The sequence below is a fragment of the Ylistrum balloti genome, unplaced genomic scaffold (genome assembly GCF_031769215.1).
Source record: "Ylistrum balloti isolate Yb309-2 unplaced genomic scaffold, AGI_CSIRO_Ybal_v1 Utg371366, whole genome shotgun sequence".
Taxonomy (NCBI): Eukaryota; Metazoa; Mollusca; class Bivalvia; order Pectinida; family Pectinidae; genus Ylistrum; species Ylistrum balloti.
Genome location: NW_026782724.1, coordinates 366,181 through 384,205, shown reverse-complemented (window position 1 = coordinate 384,205; position 18,025 = coordinate 366,181). Strand labels below are relative to the sequence as shown.

General features: G+C 35.2%; 1 protein-coding gene across 1 annotated transcript in view; it reads left to right on the top strand.

Moving 5' to 3' along the window:
- LOC132562216 (neurobeachin-like) overlaps positions 1–18,025 on the top strand; it is a 232,691-nt gene that overhangs the window by 44,341 nt on the left and 170,325 nt on the right. Inside the window, exons 28-40 of the mRNA XM_060226948.1 lie at positions 762–1,023; positions 2,219–2,746; positions 5,146–5,328; positions 8,107–8,130; positions 12,131–12,202; positions 12,712–13,056; positions 13,186–13,206; positions 14,194–14,586; positions 14,739–14,865; positions 15,424–15,532; positions 15,814–15,980; positions 16,604–16,725; positions 17,269–17,409. Of these exons, the coding sequence (XP_060082931.1) occupies positions 762–1,023; positions 2,219–2,746; positions 5,146–5,328; positions 8,107–8,130; positions 12,131–12,202; positions 12,712–13,056; positions 13,186–13,206; positions 14,194–14,586; positions 14,739–14,865; positions 15,424–15,532; positions 15,814–15,980; positions 16,604–16,725; positions 17,269–17,409 (2,494 nt within the window). The remainder of the gene's footprint in view (positions 1–761; positions 1,024–2,218; positions 2,747–5,145; positions 5,329–8,106; positions 8,131–12,130; positions 12,203–12,711; positions 13,057–13,185; positions 13,207–14,193; positions 14,587–14,738; positions 14,866–15,423; positions 15,533–15,813; positions 15,981–16,603; positions 16,726–17,268; positions 17,410–18,025) is intronic.

Sequence of the window (18,025 nt, the reverse complement as noted above, 5' to 3'; positions counted from 1 at the left end):
TAATAACTGATGACCCAATACAGTCACTGATTATGACCTCACATCCCACGGAGCGGGTAGGTTGATCTAGATAATAACTGATGACCCAATACAGTCACTGATTATGACCTCACATCCCAATGAGAGGGTAGGTTGATCTAGATAATAACTGTAATGACATGTCTTGTTCTGAAGTAAACTTGTGTTGGTTACTGACTTATCATGAAACTCACAAATGTAAGATTTTCCATATATCTGTATTAGTATATATCATAAAAAAGAACAGTATTTCTGTAACAATCTGAGGGCGCTTAAATGTTTGCTTCTTACTGTGGCACTAAGTCATAGAGGAGATAGAAAAAAATAACACAGATCCCAATGCATTCATACCCCTATACACAGATTTTTCTCGCAGTATATATCTAGGAATATCTAAAAAAATGTTAAATATTGCAACTGTTGATTATGATTGTACGACTGGCTGTTTCTTTATACTGATTGTATAGCATTTATAATGAAAGCGTGAATTTGAATACTGCACTAAATTATTAAAAAGTGATAATGTGCAAAGATACAATTGCCTCAATTAAAATACATTTACAGTGTAAAAACTCTGCTTTTTATCTTGACTAAACCTAGTAGTTCATATGAAAATATGCTGTTCTGACAGATGATGTGTACAAACTCTTATTTCTTAAAAGACAGTGATGCTAGTACTTTGCATTGTTGGTGGATAGTTGAAGATTGAAATGAAATAGAGTATGAATAACTGTTGTTTACAGAATATTGTTGAGAACTTGAATGAGCAGACATCACCAATTAAGGACTATGAGAAGCTTCTTCAGGATATGGACATCAATCGTCTGCGTGCAGTTGTTTACCGGGATGTCGAGGAAACAAAACAGGCACAGTTCCTAGCCTTGGCTATTGTCTACTTCACTTCAGTACTGATGGTGTCAAAATATCGGGACATTCTGGAACCACCAACCCCAGCAGCCACCCCAACTACTAACTCACATCGTCAATCCATTAACTCACCCTCAGGTAATCCCCAACAAATTTTATCCATAACCACCATCATTCACCTAAAGTCCACCTACTGGCCCACTGGAAATTTGGGACATATTTTACCCTTGGTGATTAGTGCATCTCTCAGTTTGATCCATCGACTCATTCCTAAATAATCTCTTATACTTCCCTTCCTTCAGATCACTCTCAGCTAGGTTGGCAAATAAAATTGTCATTGCCTTAAGATAATATTTAGAAGTGCAAGCTGTAATTTTTTACCTCTGACATATTTCTGTGTGCACTCTATGTTAAAGTTCTTTAGTCTAAGGTAAGTGACTGTATGTATCGTCCTGACAAAATTTAGCTAGCATATTTGTATAAAGTTTTTGTTTAAAGGGAAGTACTTTAAACATCTAAGTGAGAGTCTTTACTTCTGTACTTGGCCAATGTATTTAAATTAACCATTCACTTCATACAAAGTAACCATGTCATAGTCAGGGTAGTATATATATCTGTAGTGCTCTGTAGACAAGCGTGCACTCAATTAGGTTATAGAAAAATTCCAGCTTTATGTTTTATGTCTGAAGTCTTGTCACAGACTTGTGTTTATTGCATTCTACTTTCCATGAAAGCAGAAATATTGTGTGAAATTTCAATTTATTTAAGACTCTTTGATTTCTTCAAAATTCTTGTTTATTTTTAAAGTTTGTCATTTTCACTAAACAAGTCTGTGTATTAAAATTGGATTCATAGAAAAACTTTTATTATTTGCTTTTTTCTGAAAATTCAAGGAGAAAAAATGTTTTGTTGGTTGAAGTTTCATGTATAATATTTCTTGTTACACAATTTGATAAAAGGAAGCTCTCTGTCTTAATGAACATGAAGATTGCTTGTAACTTTCTTACAAAGTCAGTCCTCCTAGAAGGACATCTTAGATTCCCATCCATTTTGATGAATTATTCTATCTCTTGACAAACTGGTAAATGGTCTTATAATGTCAGCTTAATTATGAAACCATATGGCACAGCCAGTCATGTCAATAAGTTAACTTGTCAGCAGCTGTAACATATCGGTAAATCGTCATTGATTGTCATTGGCTTTAAAACGTGTTATTGAATTGTCTTATTTCATTGGTGCTGAGCGATGTTTACATGCCATCATACATTGTCAAAGCCTGTCTTGTCTCAGTATTGTGTCACAATGTCAGTCATGTTGGTGAATAATATTACAGTGACAGCATCAGATATACTTCAAAACTTACGACCACTGTTGATGGAGAGATCCTCCCATAGCGATCTTAAATCTTTGTACCTGGAGCAGAAAATTGTAAAAACCCCAACAGAAACTGGAAAAGGAGGCATTACCAAACCTGCAGACCCCAGGCAGGGGTCCAAAAGTATTGAGATCATTGCTGACGAGGGAGTTGGCATACTTGCTCACATGTCAGCAGCCCTTGTAGAGGACGACTGCCACGTGGTGCAGGCTGATTTACAGCAAGCCAATCAGAGCTCAGAGAATGACTCGGCTTGTGAGGCTGATCAGAATGTAAAGACAAGCTCTCAGGAGGCCAATCAGAATGAGGAGACAATATCCGTGACAACTACACAAAGCAGCTTAGCCTCCCAGTCTGGCTCCTCGACAACCAACCAGAGCTCTGAGGAAAATGCTTCCTCAGAGGCAAATCAAATGTCCGAGTTTGAAGGTCAGTTTGGGTCAGCAGACGGCACCACATCCACTGACGGCACAGAACAGTCCAAAGGTTTTCATCCTTACTGCATGCATGTTCCCAGTAGTCACTTTCTGTATTTATCATGTCTTTGTGTATCTATGTAACATGTTGCTTGAACTGTTTTCATTAAGATGTGTTTATTTAAGTCACAACTTTGCTTTTAGGGCCCTTATTCTATAGTTGTGTATCTGGCTTTATTGATTTTTGTATTTTATGTTTTGTATGAATTTTGGTGTGTATTTGTTTTGAGTGCTGTACATTTTTCAATTTTGTTATCATGATTATCATCGAAGTCCTAAAAATTATCTATATTTACTTATAGATTTATTTTGTGAATTTTACTGATGTTTGTTTTAATTTGTTTGATTTATAGTTATGTAATGATTGTGTAGATTATTTCAAATGAAATTATTGCTGTTTACATATTCATTTTGATATTTCCAACATATTATTTTCCCCTCTGCTCACTTCATGAGGAAGTATTAGTAATGTCAGATAAAATATCCCACTGTTTTCGTCCTCTCTTAGCAGGTTGTATATATCAATCTCAAGTGATAATAAAAAATTAACAATTTCTAAATCATGGAAAACTACAAAAGGTTCTACTTCTTTATTTGTGGTAAAAAAATTAAAGTTTTAAATTTAAAACTTCATATTTCTGTCAGAAATCCTGATTACTTAGAAAAATTGACGACTATAAAATCTTCCTTTGTATGAATGATTTGTATGTTTATTTAACTTGTATACAGTGATATAAAGTATGTGGATCTCCTTATTGTGTAAACTACAAGACACTTAATACATACATATTACAGGAAAGTTCATTTTTGTTTAATTCCTGAGAAAAGGTAATTTATTTTGATGATAATTTTGATTTCTACATTGATGATCTACATAGCGTAAATTGTTTTATCAGCTGTACATACATACACTTCTTACTAGTAAATAAACATGTACTTAATAGGAAGTTATAAGGAAATGGAAATTGTTACAGATTTAAACATTTAGTGCTAGTCAGTACCACTGTATTAATAGTGAGGCCTCTTCACTGAAGTGCCACCACTTATCAAGTCTCATTCCCCGGTCATTGACTTAAGGAAACCAGATATTTATCTTTCTGTTAATGTCAGGTATGTCAGAAAGCATTGCATTTATGTCTGACTTAGACTTACTGATCCACTCTATGTCTTTGAAGCGAACACGTTTTGGTGTTATATTTTGAAAGATAGATTTTCCTAATTAAAAGAACGAATTTAAGCCTAATTTTCGTTTTGTTATTTGGTTCTTTTCCCATGATATGAAATTTACTCTTATTGTTTTGTAGATATTAGTATAGTACATAGCTTTTTTATGCTTGATGTAATTTCACTGACTTGTCACTACCTCTCACCCTTAGTATAACATTGTGTTTATTTGTTGTTTATTTCAGAGTTTATTTAATAGAAAAATACTTTAGATATATCTGATAACCTGATTTTGTTTGAAATTCTTCCCTAGATTTTGTTTGAAATTCTTCCCTAGACTCCCTCAGTTCACCTTGGGAAATTTGTTGTAGTGTTTATTTTGTTTTAATCTACTGTAGATTTTATTTCATATATCTAAAAATATGTTGTAATAGTTTTGTGATGCATCATGAACAGAAATATGTACATATATAAGGGAATTATGTTTATGTCTGATACCATGACATGCTTTTGTATGGATGATGATTTTACACTTTTGTAACAAAATGTAATTGACTCTCTATTTGTCCGTCTACCACACTTTGGTAAGACTTGACCTTATGTCCGTTTCTCGATCAATAATTGTTTTAGTGGTCTTATTTTCTCATGAAGATTTTCCTTTTTGGGTCTAATTTTGATGTAAACTGGGATTAAAATTCATGATTTAAAAAATTCAGACATGTTTTAAACTTAACAATAACCATTTTGTTGGACCCAGGTTTTTACAGTTTGGATTTTTTGTGTAATTATGTGTCATTTCAGTGATCTTACAGGTGCTCTCCTTATGCATTAAACATTATACCAATTAATTTCTACCTGAAGGTCCACTTGAATTTTAGTTGTGTTTATATAGCATTGGTGAATTTGATAATCATAATAGTGATAAAAGTACACAGATTAAATGGTTTTCAAGTGAATACATTGTTTGACAAGTAAAAAGTAGATAATTCATGGGGTAAAATTTCATCGGTATGTCCAGTCGTGAAAATATAAACACATTATTTACCTTACCTAGAAACACAAGATGGGAAAACTTCTGATAAAAAATAGTGAATAGTTGATGAAATTGCATATAAAACCTATAAAGTCAAGGATTGATGTAACATTCAAAAAACTTTGTGCTAAATCATAACTGCTTAGTTATCTGTTATGTTCAAAATTGTTTGGAAAATTTTCACATCAGTCATATAAATGATGTTTATCCAGATGAGGAGCTGGAGAGTGGAGAGGAGGTGGGAACCAGTGAAGGAGACCTCACACAGGAAATCACAGAGGAGGAAGACCCAGATGATGAGGAACCCCATGTGGAGCCTCCACAGAATAATGTAGATGAGGAGCCACGTGAACGAGTCAAAATCAAGGCTGATATTCATATAACGGACTCTACAGGTAAAATGTTTGTGGGAGATCCCAGAGAATAGTTTGTAGTTATGAATTTCTAGGTCTATCTGTAGTGACAACATGAGGAGGGGATTAAAGGAAATTTTCTACTGGAATCATGGGAGAAATCTTACAAGGTTATATTTGTAGAATGACATAGGAGAAGCTTACCATTGAGATTTAGTTTCAAGGAAAGGATTTTGAGACAATATTTATGGTAGTAACTGTGATTTTCAGAAGCAATAACTTTGTGAAAAGCATTGTTATGATGAGTTATAGTAGAAAATATGGGAGAATTTGTTAGGATTTTGGGGAAAATATGATAGTCGAATATTGAAAAAGGAAATTGTAAGCATAATAATGCAGTGTTATGATGGGAAACATCTGTTGGGGGATTATAATGGTTATTCCTAGAGGTATCATAAGAACACATGATGGGAAACATCTGCTGGGGGATTACAATGGTTATTCCTAGAGGTATCATAAGAACACATGATGGGAAACATCTGTTGGGGGATTACAATGGTTATTCCTAGAGGTATCATAAGAACACATGATGGGAAACATCTGCTGGGGGATTACAATGGTTATTCCTAGAGGTATCATAAGAACACATGATGGGAAACATCTGCTGGGGGATTACAATGGTTATTCCTAGAGGTATCATAAGAACACATGATGGGAAACATCTGTTGGGGGATTACAATGGTTATTCCTAGAGGTATCATAAGAACACATGATGGGAAACATCTGCTGGGGGATTACAATGGTTATTCCTAGAGGTATCATAAGAACACATGATGGGAAACATCTGCTGGGGGATTACAATGGTTATTCCTAGAGGTATCATAAGAACACATGATGGGAAACATCTGTTGGGGGATTACAATGGTTATTCCTAGAGGTATCATAAGAACACATGATGGGAAACATCTGCTGGGGGATTACAATGGTTATTCCTAGAGGTATCATAAGAACACATGATGGGAAACATCTGCTGGGGGATTACAATGGTTATTCCTAGAGGTATCATAAGAACACATGATGGGAAACATCTGCTGGGGGATTACAATGGTTATTCCTAGAGGTATCATAAGAACACATGATGGGAAACATCTGCTGGGGGATTACAATGGTTATTCCTAGAGGTATCATAAGAACACATGATGGGAAACATCTGTTGGGGGATTACAATGGTTATTCCTAGAGGTATCATAAGAACACATGATGGGAAACATCTGCTGGGGGATTACAATGGTTATTCCTAGAGGTATCATAAGAACACATGATGGAAACATCTGCTGGGGGATTACAATGGTTATTCCTAGAGGTATCATAAGAACACATGATGGGAAACATCTGCTGGGGGATTACAATGGTTATTCCTAGAGGTATCATAAGAACACATGATGGGAAACATCTGCTGGGGGATTACAATGGTTATTCCTAGAGGTATCATAAGAACACATGATGGGAAACATCTGCTGGGGGATTACAATGGTTATTCCTAGAGGTATCATAAGAACACATGATGGGAAACATCTGTTGGGGGATTACAATGGTTATTCCTAGAGGTATCATAAGAACACATGATGGGAAAACAAGGGTAAAGTTTGACAGCTTTTATTAGAAAGATTGTGCTTGAATCCAGGAGAGTGTCTAATGCATATGCTTTACTCTGTCAACATGTCATTGATTTCTGAATCTGCTGCTTAAAACTTGGCCTTATAAAAAGTGTTATGATAAACTTAACAGAGTTTCTAGATGATTAAGCTGTATTTAAAAATCAATGAACCAGAAAAGGCTTTTTTCACTTTATGTAGTTAAAGTTTAATGTGTAAAGGTCTATAATGCATTGCTCCATGACCCTGATAATATCACATTTTCCTTATAAACAACATATTTGATACTGTTATATTATATTCCTCTTAAAACCGATTGCCTTATCTCCCTTTCCAATGGTGCATAATTTTCTAACACAAACAAAGTTTTCATGTTATCATTTCATTTGTCTCATTAAAAACAGTAAGAGAACATTGCAAAGTGATTACTTGTCAGTATGGAAAATTCATAGAAGTTATGCTTACTTGTTGACTTATTGTAGAAGTGTAAGAGTGACAATTGTGTGATGACAACAAGAAATTCTCAACACGAGGAGTAAGATTTCTGATATCTGATTCTTCATTTTTCATGACATCAAAAGACTAACATGCTCTATGTGTTGATTATTCTGCCTCCAACACATGAGATCTATGATATTGCCATCACTTGTGTTTTGGCATTCTCAATATTATACACCTACATAACGTACTAAGATATTTCTTAATTAACCATACATATTATCTTTATGAGCCTAATTGACAAAAAAAAAATCCTTTTTCTTGCAAACTTTTACATAGATTTATTGGTCAGAGTTAACTGTTTCCTAATGCTGTTGATTGTTTTGTAGAATTGATAGAAAGTCAATAATTAGCTCATATTTAAATCAGTTGCTATAGATAGTTATATGCCAAATATATCATACTTAGATAAAGCTAGAGTTATGATTGATGCTGAAGCCTATCTATCATATATACAAGTACATGTACCTAAGATATTACCAGGTAATACATTTTCTTTCTGGATTGGTTCTGAGGCACCAGTTTGGCTTATGATTTGTTCTAGCGCTAGCTAATTAATTTCTCTAATGTAGAAAACTTGTATCTATAAATATTACTGAATGAATCTGCTATGATGAAGCTACACTTACTAAAAGTAGACATCTTTGCTTTTCCACTCTTTTTTCAGAAGTTCCTAAGACAACTCAAAATGGTAATTCTTAAAAACAAAAATTGCACTTCATGGGCGACTCCTTGCAGACATTGTGGAAATTACCCATTGCATTACCTCCCCTTGCTTAATGCCAATTATTGATGTTGTTACTCGGTGTCATGTTACTATATGCATGTCAGTTTCAGGACTATCAATTTTTTTTTTTTTTTGGAATGGATAAGATTTTATTTTCTATCTTATTTTTCTATTGGGTTTATTCTTTCACCAGTTTTAACTGGTACTGGAAATGCTGTGTATGGCCATTATTAATTGGTCTCTCGTTCTTTCATCAAACTTGATTCTTTTGTTCATTACTTTAATCTCTGCCTGTTTTAATCAGTTAATCTCTGACAATTTTAAGACCATTCTAAATTCATTGAATCTAGTATTTCACAGATTGATGAATGACTGTTGATCATTGACTGTATCAGTTCCAAAAATATATCTGTATAAAATACCCCACGTGTACAGTGTTCATCTCTGTAACTACCATACAAAATACCTGTATGAAACACCCCATGTGTACAGTGTTCATCTCTGTAACTACCATACAAAACACCTGTATGAAACACCCCATGTGTACAGTGTTCATCTCTGTAACTACCATACAAAACACCTGTATGAAACACCCCATGTGTACAGTGTTCATCTCTCGAACTACCATACAAAACACCTGTATGAAAAACCCCATGTGTACAGTGTTCATCTCTCGAACTACCATACAAAACACCTGTATGAAACACCCCATGTGTACAGTGTTCATCTCTGTAACTACCATACAAAGTACCTGTATGAAACACCCCATGTGTACAGTGTTCATCTCTCGAACTACCATACAAAACACCTGTATGAAACACCCCATGTGTACAGTGTTCATCTCTGTAACTACCATACAGAGTACCTGTATGAAATACTCCTTGTGTACAGTGTTCATCTCTGTAACTACCATACAGAGTACCTGTATGAAATACCCCATGTGTACAGTGTTCATCTCTGTAACTACCATACAGAGTACCTGTATGAAATACCCCATGTGTACAGTGTTCATCTCTCGAACTACCATACAAAACACCTGTATGAAATACTCCATGTGTATAGTCTTCATCTCTCTAACTACCATACAAAGTATATACTTTATAATGATACTGACTGGTCAATAACAACATGGCAGTCTTTGATAAATATGTCCTTATACATTGTAATCAAAGTCCACTATTGGTTGGTATGTAGGTTGTAGAACGAGAAGATCTCTAGGATTCTATCTCTGATCTCTAGGGTTCTATTTTGATTTCTAGGGTTCTATCTTTGAATTTAGGGTTCTATCTTTGATTTCTGTCTTTGATTTCTAGGGTTTTATCTTGATTTCTAGGGTTCTATCTCTGATCTCTAGGGTTCTATCTCTGATCTCTAGGGTTCCATGTCTTCTCTCGAAGTTCAGTCTTTGATTTTATCTATAGGAATTCACAACTGTGTCATCATAAATGACCAGGGTTTACTTCATTTCCTGAAAATTTATTATAGTTCTATACTATACAAAGAACAGGGTATATGGACAGTTATCCATAATTGTATATATACACAAAAACTTCAATGTGAAGACAGTTTCAGATTTTGATGTAGTGTGAATATGCGCATATTTTTTTTTTTTTTTTTTCTTTTTCATTTCATTTTCAATTTTGTGGATATGATTAAAATTATTGTTATAATTGAATGCATGACATGTCTACCTTTGCTCTTTAGCTAGATGTTTGTTGACTTTCTTTGGTGTGTGACCCTAATGCTTGACCTAAGGCATGCATGTCATTCTTGGAGTCTTTGAATGGAGATATGATGGGTTTTGACCTTGACCTTTCACTTTTTGGTGTGTGACTATAGCTTTGTGGTTGGATGATCTTGACCTGTAGCTGGTTGCTAGGAATCCTTGACCTTCAGCCTGCTGGATGCATGTCATTGATAGTATGCTAAGATGCATGTTACTAAAGCTAATTGTGAGATTAAAAGGAACAAAATTTCTTCAAAAACCATGTCACAAGTTTTAGACACTGACCTTATAATTACAATTATATACCCTGCCCAGTATCCAAGGTAACTGGCTCCTTGTCTTTATACAATTTTCATATCAAGCTTACCTTTGACTTCCTCATAACCTCCTATTAAATGTTCATTGTGGTAGATGGTATTGTCCCAACACGTTTTAATGGACTGCTTAGTATATATGCTGACTGGGTATATATGTGATAGACATATTTTATTTGCTGGATAGCTCTACTTTTAAGTGCTTACCCGGGTGTTTGTGTATGTGTTGTATCACAAAAGAATATAATATCATGTTGTAATATAACATACTGATCCTGTCCAAACAAAGCAGGCATCACCTTGGTTGTGACCAAAATTTCAAAATTTATAACTTTGTTATAACTTATATGTATTTAGCCTGTAACCAATTTCCTGTAGTTACCTCCCTTGCAATGGAAACTACTTCAGTCAGACATATATTTTTTTTATCCGACATGCCTTGTCCTATACCTCCACATTCATCCCATCTAACATGCTAGCAGTAAGTCTCCCTGATCATGTGTTATGTTTTCAAACCTGTCTTGTCAAACCTTAGTGCACCTGTCTTACACAATGTAATGTAGATTTCCCCGGCTCTTAGCCCCTCCCTGTTACATCTTCCCGGCAGTTTTAATTGTATATGCAGTGCAGTGTATTGCCAGTACTACATCATTTTAGTAATTCATTGACTGAAATACCCAAGTTCCTTTGTATGGAGCTTTTTAAAGCCACATTGTCCATCTGAATATCACTTATATCTGAAATATAAAACAAACAATAACTTACCATCAGCCAGCTGTCATATCACAGTATATAAATATACTCTATATACTCTGCTAGATTATACAATAGAATATGATTATCTTAACCAAACACTGGATGTATACATAGTCTGTCAGTGGTCATACATTACTGATGTCTTTCTCAAGAATTTTATTTATTTGCATAATTTGTATTAGAATCATTACTATCATTTTTCCATGTTGTTTGGAGATCATTTTTTGTAGTCAGGCGATTTAGAATAGTATCTATTTAAAAGTTAAAAAAACCCCAAAAACCAACATAGGTATTAGTTATATTTATGGAAGCAGAAATGACAAGTAGATTAGAAAATGGAGTAAGGATCCCAGATGTTTACTAGTATTAATACAGATCAAATAATAGTCATGGTTAGAAAATTAAATGTATTTCAAAGATTGAATAAAATATATCTAAAAAAAGAATATTGTTGACAAATTAAAATGTTCAATAAAAAATTATTTTCAGAAGAAAAGTTTTAGATAGATAAAAAAGAAATAAACTTACTGCAAGTTGAGTTGGATATTTTAATTATTTTATTAAATTTGAAATAAATTGTCGTAAATCTGTGTGCTGATTTTTTTAGTTCTAATCCACTAAAATAACCCAGAAAAGAGCATTAAACTGATGTGTTTTAATGTGGTTAATGAAAAAACTGGAGTATCACCACAGCCTAATGAAAATTTGACAATCTAACGTGGTAGAAACAGGCAGCAAAGTTTTAAAATAAAATAACTAACACAGTCTTGAAGGGTTTTCCTAAAACTAGAACTTTTTTTTTTCAACTTCATGTGGTGAATGTTTTCAAACTTTACATAAATGTTAATATTGCTAAACATGAGAAACTAACACATTTAAATGGTTGCATTTTCTTTCAATTTCACTTTTCTTACTTTATTGGGTTAGGGGCACTGAAAAAATAACTAAAATTCAAACTTTAATAATATGGTGACTTTTTTCCTTCCCACTTTTCTGGTTCTAATCCAATGTTTCAGAGATGCAGGTTTTAAACTTCCTTTAACATGCCTATATAATCAGAATACTAAAACAGATTTTTTTTCCCCTTTTTTTTCTTTTTCTTTTTTTGCAAATTTTTAACGGTAATGAATAAGCAAGTTTCTGAATCTTAGACTTTTTCAACATTCAGATGAGCCAGTTTCAGGGGACAATATGGCTTTAAGGAGAAGCATTCAAAGCAGCTTACAAATGACATGGCTCGGTCAGTATAATAATGGACAATGGTCAAGCATATATTGACCACTATCATACATAGATTAGTATCACTTTCTCTCAGCATTATCTTTTTGTTTGGAAACATGAAAATGTTCTATGTATGTTAGAAATATTGAAAGTAAAATTTAAAAATACATATGCTGACATTCTATGTATGGAAAATTGTGTCAGAGTATTTTAAAAGTTTAAATATCATTTTATGTTATGGCATGACAATTTCAGCAGTACTGGTGCACCATATACAATTCTCTCTGCTTCTGCATCTGATGTGTGGCATCTCTTTTGCATCTTAAAAAATCCTTCACACAACTAATTTCAAAATTTGAATTTTGAAATTGCTGAGTTAAAAATATTGTTGTGAGGTTTTGTCCTGGGTAAGATTTTTTAAATGTTTCATATGATTATTTCACATGTCATTCTACCCTAGTTTAATTAGCATTGTATATTACCTGTGACTAGCCTAGTACCCATGTGAATGACATGTGGTTGTTGTAGACGATGAAGACTCCGAGTCTGTTGACCAGTCCAGTACTGACCTTAACAGAACTACTGACTCGGCTGATGTTGGAGAGGAAGTTGATGAGAAGGAAGATGAGGATGCTTCAGAAGACAAAGAGTCTACAGACAAAGTAGCAGAGGAAGCCGAAGAAGAGAGAGAAGACAAAGAAGATGATGAAAAGGAAGAACAAGAAAAAGAAAAAAGTGAAGAAGATGCTGCTGATGAACAGAAAGCAGAAGATAAACCTGAGGATGAGCAAGAAGAGAAAGAGGAAGCTGATGGAGGAAGTGACCCAGAGAGCACACCCCAGGGGAGTGAGGCTACACAGGAGGACATGGAAGATAAAGGTAAGAATAGGTGTGACCTAGAGAGCACACCGCAGGGGAATGAGGCTACACAGGAGGACGTGGAAGATAAAGGTAAGAATAGGTGTGACCTAGAGAGCACACCCCAGGGGAATGAGGATACACAGGAGGAAGAAGGCAGGAAAGGTTAGGATAGATGTGACTCACATACAACCTTTCCCTTGGGAGCTGCACAGGAAATAGAAGAAGGGAAAAAAATATGTGTAACCCTGATAACTTGCTTTAGGGGAGTAAGGTTAACTTACTTTAGGGGAGTGAGGTTAAGCATGAATGAGAGAAAGGGAAAGAGGAAAAGACAGAGAGAGTAAGCATCAAGAAAATTTAGGGTATACAGGAGGAGGCCAAGAAGGGGAAAGGTAAGGTAAGGATGGGAGTAACAAGACAGAACACACCAAGGAAATGTGGCTACACAGGATGGGGAAAAGGTAAGTTAAAGATGGAAGTGACAAAGACAGTGCACACCAAGGACATAGTGTAGTGGGTACACAGGACGGGGAGGAGAAAAGTAAGGTAAAGATGGGAGTGACACAGACAGAACACACCAAGGAAATGTGGCTACACAGGATGGGGAAAAGGTAAGTTAAAATGGGAGTGACAAAGACAGTGCACACCAAGGACATAGTGTAGTGGGTACACAGGATGGGGAGGAGAAAAGTAAGGTAAAGATGGGAGTGACACAGACAGAACACACCAAGGAAATGTGGCTACACAGGATGGGGAAAAGGTAAGTTAAAATGGGAGTGACAAAGACAGTGCACACCAAGGACACACAGGACGGGGAGGAGAAAAGTAAGGTAAAGATGGGAGTGACACAGACAGAACACACCAAGGAAATGGGGGTACACAAGAGGAGGAAAAGGCGAGGTAAGGATGGGAGTGACACAGACAGAACACACCAGGGAAATGAGGGTACGCAGGATGGGGAAGTTTGGTGGGGGGGGGGGTTCTTAAAATAATATTGTACCGTATGCAGACAGTATGTAGTTAGGTTTGTTATTTTATTGGAACATGTACCTCTAAACCTCAAAACCATGTTGTAGTACTGCTTTACAATTATTTCAAATGAAAAATTGCATCTGATAGGTTGTTGTTAACTTCATTTTGTGATTTCAGGAGAAAGGCCTGAATCAGAGGGTCAGGAAGCTGAGGCAGTTCAGCAGAAGAGTCCTGATCCTACAAAGGAATCTCAGCCAGTTGCAGTAAGTCAGCGTGTGGATGATACTCAGAGCAAGCCAGACAATTTGCCAATTTCTGCCATTACTGTAGATGTCCACAGTAACCGTGAACAGAAGCCACAGCTTGAAAAGTTAGATTTGGATGCAGCTAAAATGCCGATGCCTGTAGATAATTTACCCTCACTTCCTGGGGAGGGAGGCTCATTAACTGAACGGCTGGAACGGGCACTGGGGCCAGTTGCACCTCTACTTAGGGAGATATTCGTGGATTTCGCACCATTCTTGTCTAAAACACTGATAGGATCACATGGACAAGAACTTCTTATTGGAGGTAAGGAATAAATGTACTTTGATGAATAAGATGTAAAAAGATTTGCACATGAGAAAACCAATATTATTTCCTATCATTTCCATCAAGATAAATTGGCTTATAAAATGATTTGTAATGGACACTTATTATAAAACATTGACCTTGACCTTTAGGCCTGGTGACCTTGAAGCAGAGTACATCTGTGGTAGAACTGGTGATGTTACTGTGTTCCCAGGAGTGGCAGAACTCATTACAGAAGCATGCTGGTCTTGCATTTATAGAATTAGTCAATGAGGGAAGGTAGGTCAGAACAATGCATTCAGCAAAAAATATATGTAAAATTTGTAGTATTATAACAACTGGGTTTCCATGTTAGATAAAATCTCCATGTAGAAGATTAGTCATCATGTATTTTACTTCCTCCTTGAATACTGAATGGTGAGAAGTCTTAAGAACTGTATTCTTTTTTCAACCAATCAGCTTTTTCCTGTTTTTAACCAATCATTGTATTCCCTTTTAACCAATCAGGATATTCCTGTTTTTTTTCAATTAGTGATCAGATCAGATGTGGAACACTGTTCAGATATTAAGCTTTTTACAGTCAACACTGCACCATATAATTCTAGCAGCCAAATATTGTCTCTATCTTCCTTAGTACTAGTATTGTAATCTGGTTTCAACCAATCAGAAGTATCCACATATGTAACTGCTATCATTGTGCCATTTTTGCTGTCACTATGACCAGCTTTTCCAGGTGCATCTCTAGATCATGATGTATATGTTTTAATCACAGATGGTTACTTCAAAGTTACTGTCTTCAACTTTCAAAATTAAACTATGACACATGATATATTTCAGACTGTTAGCGCATGCAACCAGAGACCACATCGTACGTGTGGCAAATGAGGCAGAATTCATTCTGAATAGGATGAGAGCTGAAGATGTCCAGAAACATGCGGAGTTTGAGGTAGGTACTAAGGGCTGCAGGAACTTATTTAATCATGGGAGAAAACTACAACAGTTTGTTTACTGGTAGTAATTGTATACAATATATTCTGTTTACTGGGACAGAAATCTATGATAAGCCCTGCCTGTCTTCAAATACCATTCTTGTCAGGAATAACTTTGTCTCATTTCTAAGAATTTCTTTAAGTTTGCAATATTCAAAGAGGAGACTTAAATGTGGAACCTTGTCCAGTGTCTCTGCGAAGGAGCCTAGGTTATGTAAAACTATTGTTCTTTTCCCAGTCTCTTGGAGCCCAGACTATGTTGGACAGAAAGGAGGAAGAAAAACTCTGTGACCATCTTATAAAATCTGCCAAGCGTAGAGATCATGTAGCCGCTGTGAAACTAAGGGATAAAATACTCAACATACTATCAAACAAACATGGAGCTTGGGGTAACTCATCAAAGAGGTGAGGCATCCAAAACCAATATGATCGTGTCTTTTTGATTCAGATGTTATATAATGTTCTACGATGATAATTATCAATTTTTAAAAAATCTTTTACACAGTGCATTTCCTGTTCCTGTCCTTACTTACCTGTGATTTGCCTGTAGTTTTTTGTGAGGGTCGGCAAAATGAAGTGATATTCAGCGTTGCCTACATAAAAATAAGTGACATTATCAGATCATATGGGTGTTTCAAGAAAATGTTATATTTATTGTAAAGTGACATTAACAGATGTGACATTAAGTGGGTTCCACTGTATTTGGATAAATATTCTAGCAAGGATTTTCCTAAACCCCTTAATTGAATTTTATACATATGTTTTTTTTTTCTGTTCGTTATGGAGACATTGTTTATTGTCATTATGATGTTACCAACTATAAATCCTTATTGAAAAATGGGGACAGATTGCTTTGAAATGACAATAAATATGATTAATCTGCAATGTCATTGTCACTGAAGACAAATTATGTAAGGAAGTAATTATAGTGAAGATGGGGTACTGATGCATTAATCAACCTTTTATTGTTGGATAAAAAGAGGAACTCAAAGAATGTTATACACACTTGTTTTTGTGTTTTTGTACAGGAAAACTGAGCATTGGAAACTGGATGTATGGGAGGATGATTCCAGGAGGCGGCGAAGACTCGTTAAAAATCCCAACGGTTCCTCTCACCCTGACGCCACTCTCAAGGCTGCAATAGAGCACGGTGAGTCAGTATACACCAGCTGACAGGCTGAGACTATGTTCTAACACACTGACAAAATTTTATGACATACTGCAGGGTTATGAAACAGAGCAGAACATTTGTTGAATATTACCAATTGTAAGATCCATCAAATTTTGTAAATATGGAAGGTTTAGTCATGTTATCCCACTGTAGTATTTAAGTTGAAAAAGGTGAAATCATGCAATTAACGTAAAGTGTGCATTCAAGTTGTTAAAGTTTGTGTGTGTGTATATATCTTTATGTGGTAAAACTACTAGTAATCCAAAACTCATATAGTACAAAGTTCATTTAAGATAGAACAAAAAAGGTCCAAACACATAACTGACAATTAAAACATAAATATGATACATTGTATAACGTATGTGTGATAAATTACCAGTAAATTAAAGCTGGTTAATGTAAGTTGAAGGTATTTTGTGTAATTTCGAAAATGATTGTTTTGATCTGCACAATAACTTTTGTGATTTTAGCATAATTTGGCAAAAGTGATAACTACTTCAGAAAATGACCATTTTATTTCAGGAGCAACAGAGGATGCTATTAACCAGGCTCGGGAGGCATTCCACGCCCACCTAGCTTCTACCAAACGGTCACAACAGACACCAGACTACACAGATGAGGAGCTGCTCATGGAAGAACGGGACTTTGAGCAAGAATATGCAGGTATTGTAAGGTTAATTATTACAATAGGTCTATAGATGTATTGTTCTCCAGTATACAAGGACTAGTATATGACAGGTCACTTTAATCATTATATTAGATCTGCAGAGATATTATTACTGGTAAACCAGGACTTGGTAAGTGTTCTAATGTAAATTATAGTAAGGTTAATTTGTTGTGTCATTGGCGTTTATGTCTTCACTACAGCTACATGCCAGGAGAAGTAATAACAAAGATTGCATTGTCATAGGAAATATAGAGAAATGTCACATTGATAAAAGTGTTATTTTTCACATTTCTTACACCATTGAAAAGAGAGAACACAAATTATCTTATAAAATTCACGAATTATAAAGCTTGGTACAAAAACACAAAGCCAGAAACTATGAAATTCAGCAATTCCAATCCCCAACTGAACGTCTTGAATATGGAGCTGACACGTTAGACATTTCAAGGGGATTTGTGTCATCTACAGTGACAGCTGTAGGTTGCCGCCAAATTTTCAGCTGCATAGTAACTTGTCACAAGTTAAACTCTCTCAGAACTTTTTACAGCAAATTTTGTCTGTTGGTGACATGAATAAGCATCATTTCTATGTAAATTTATTTTTGTGTTCACA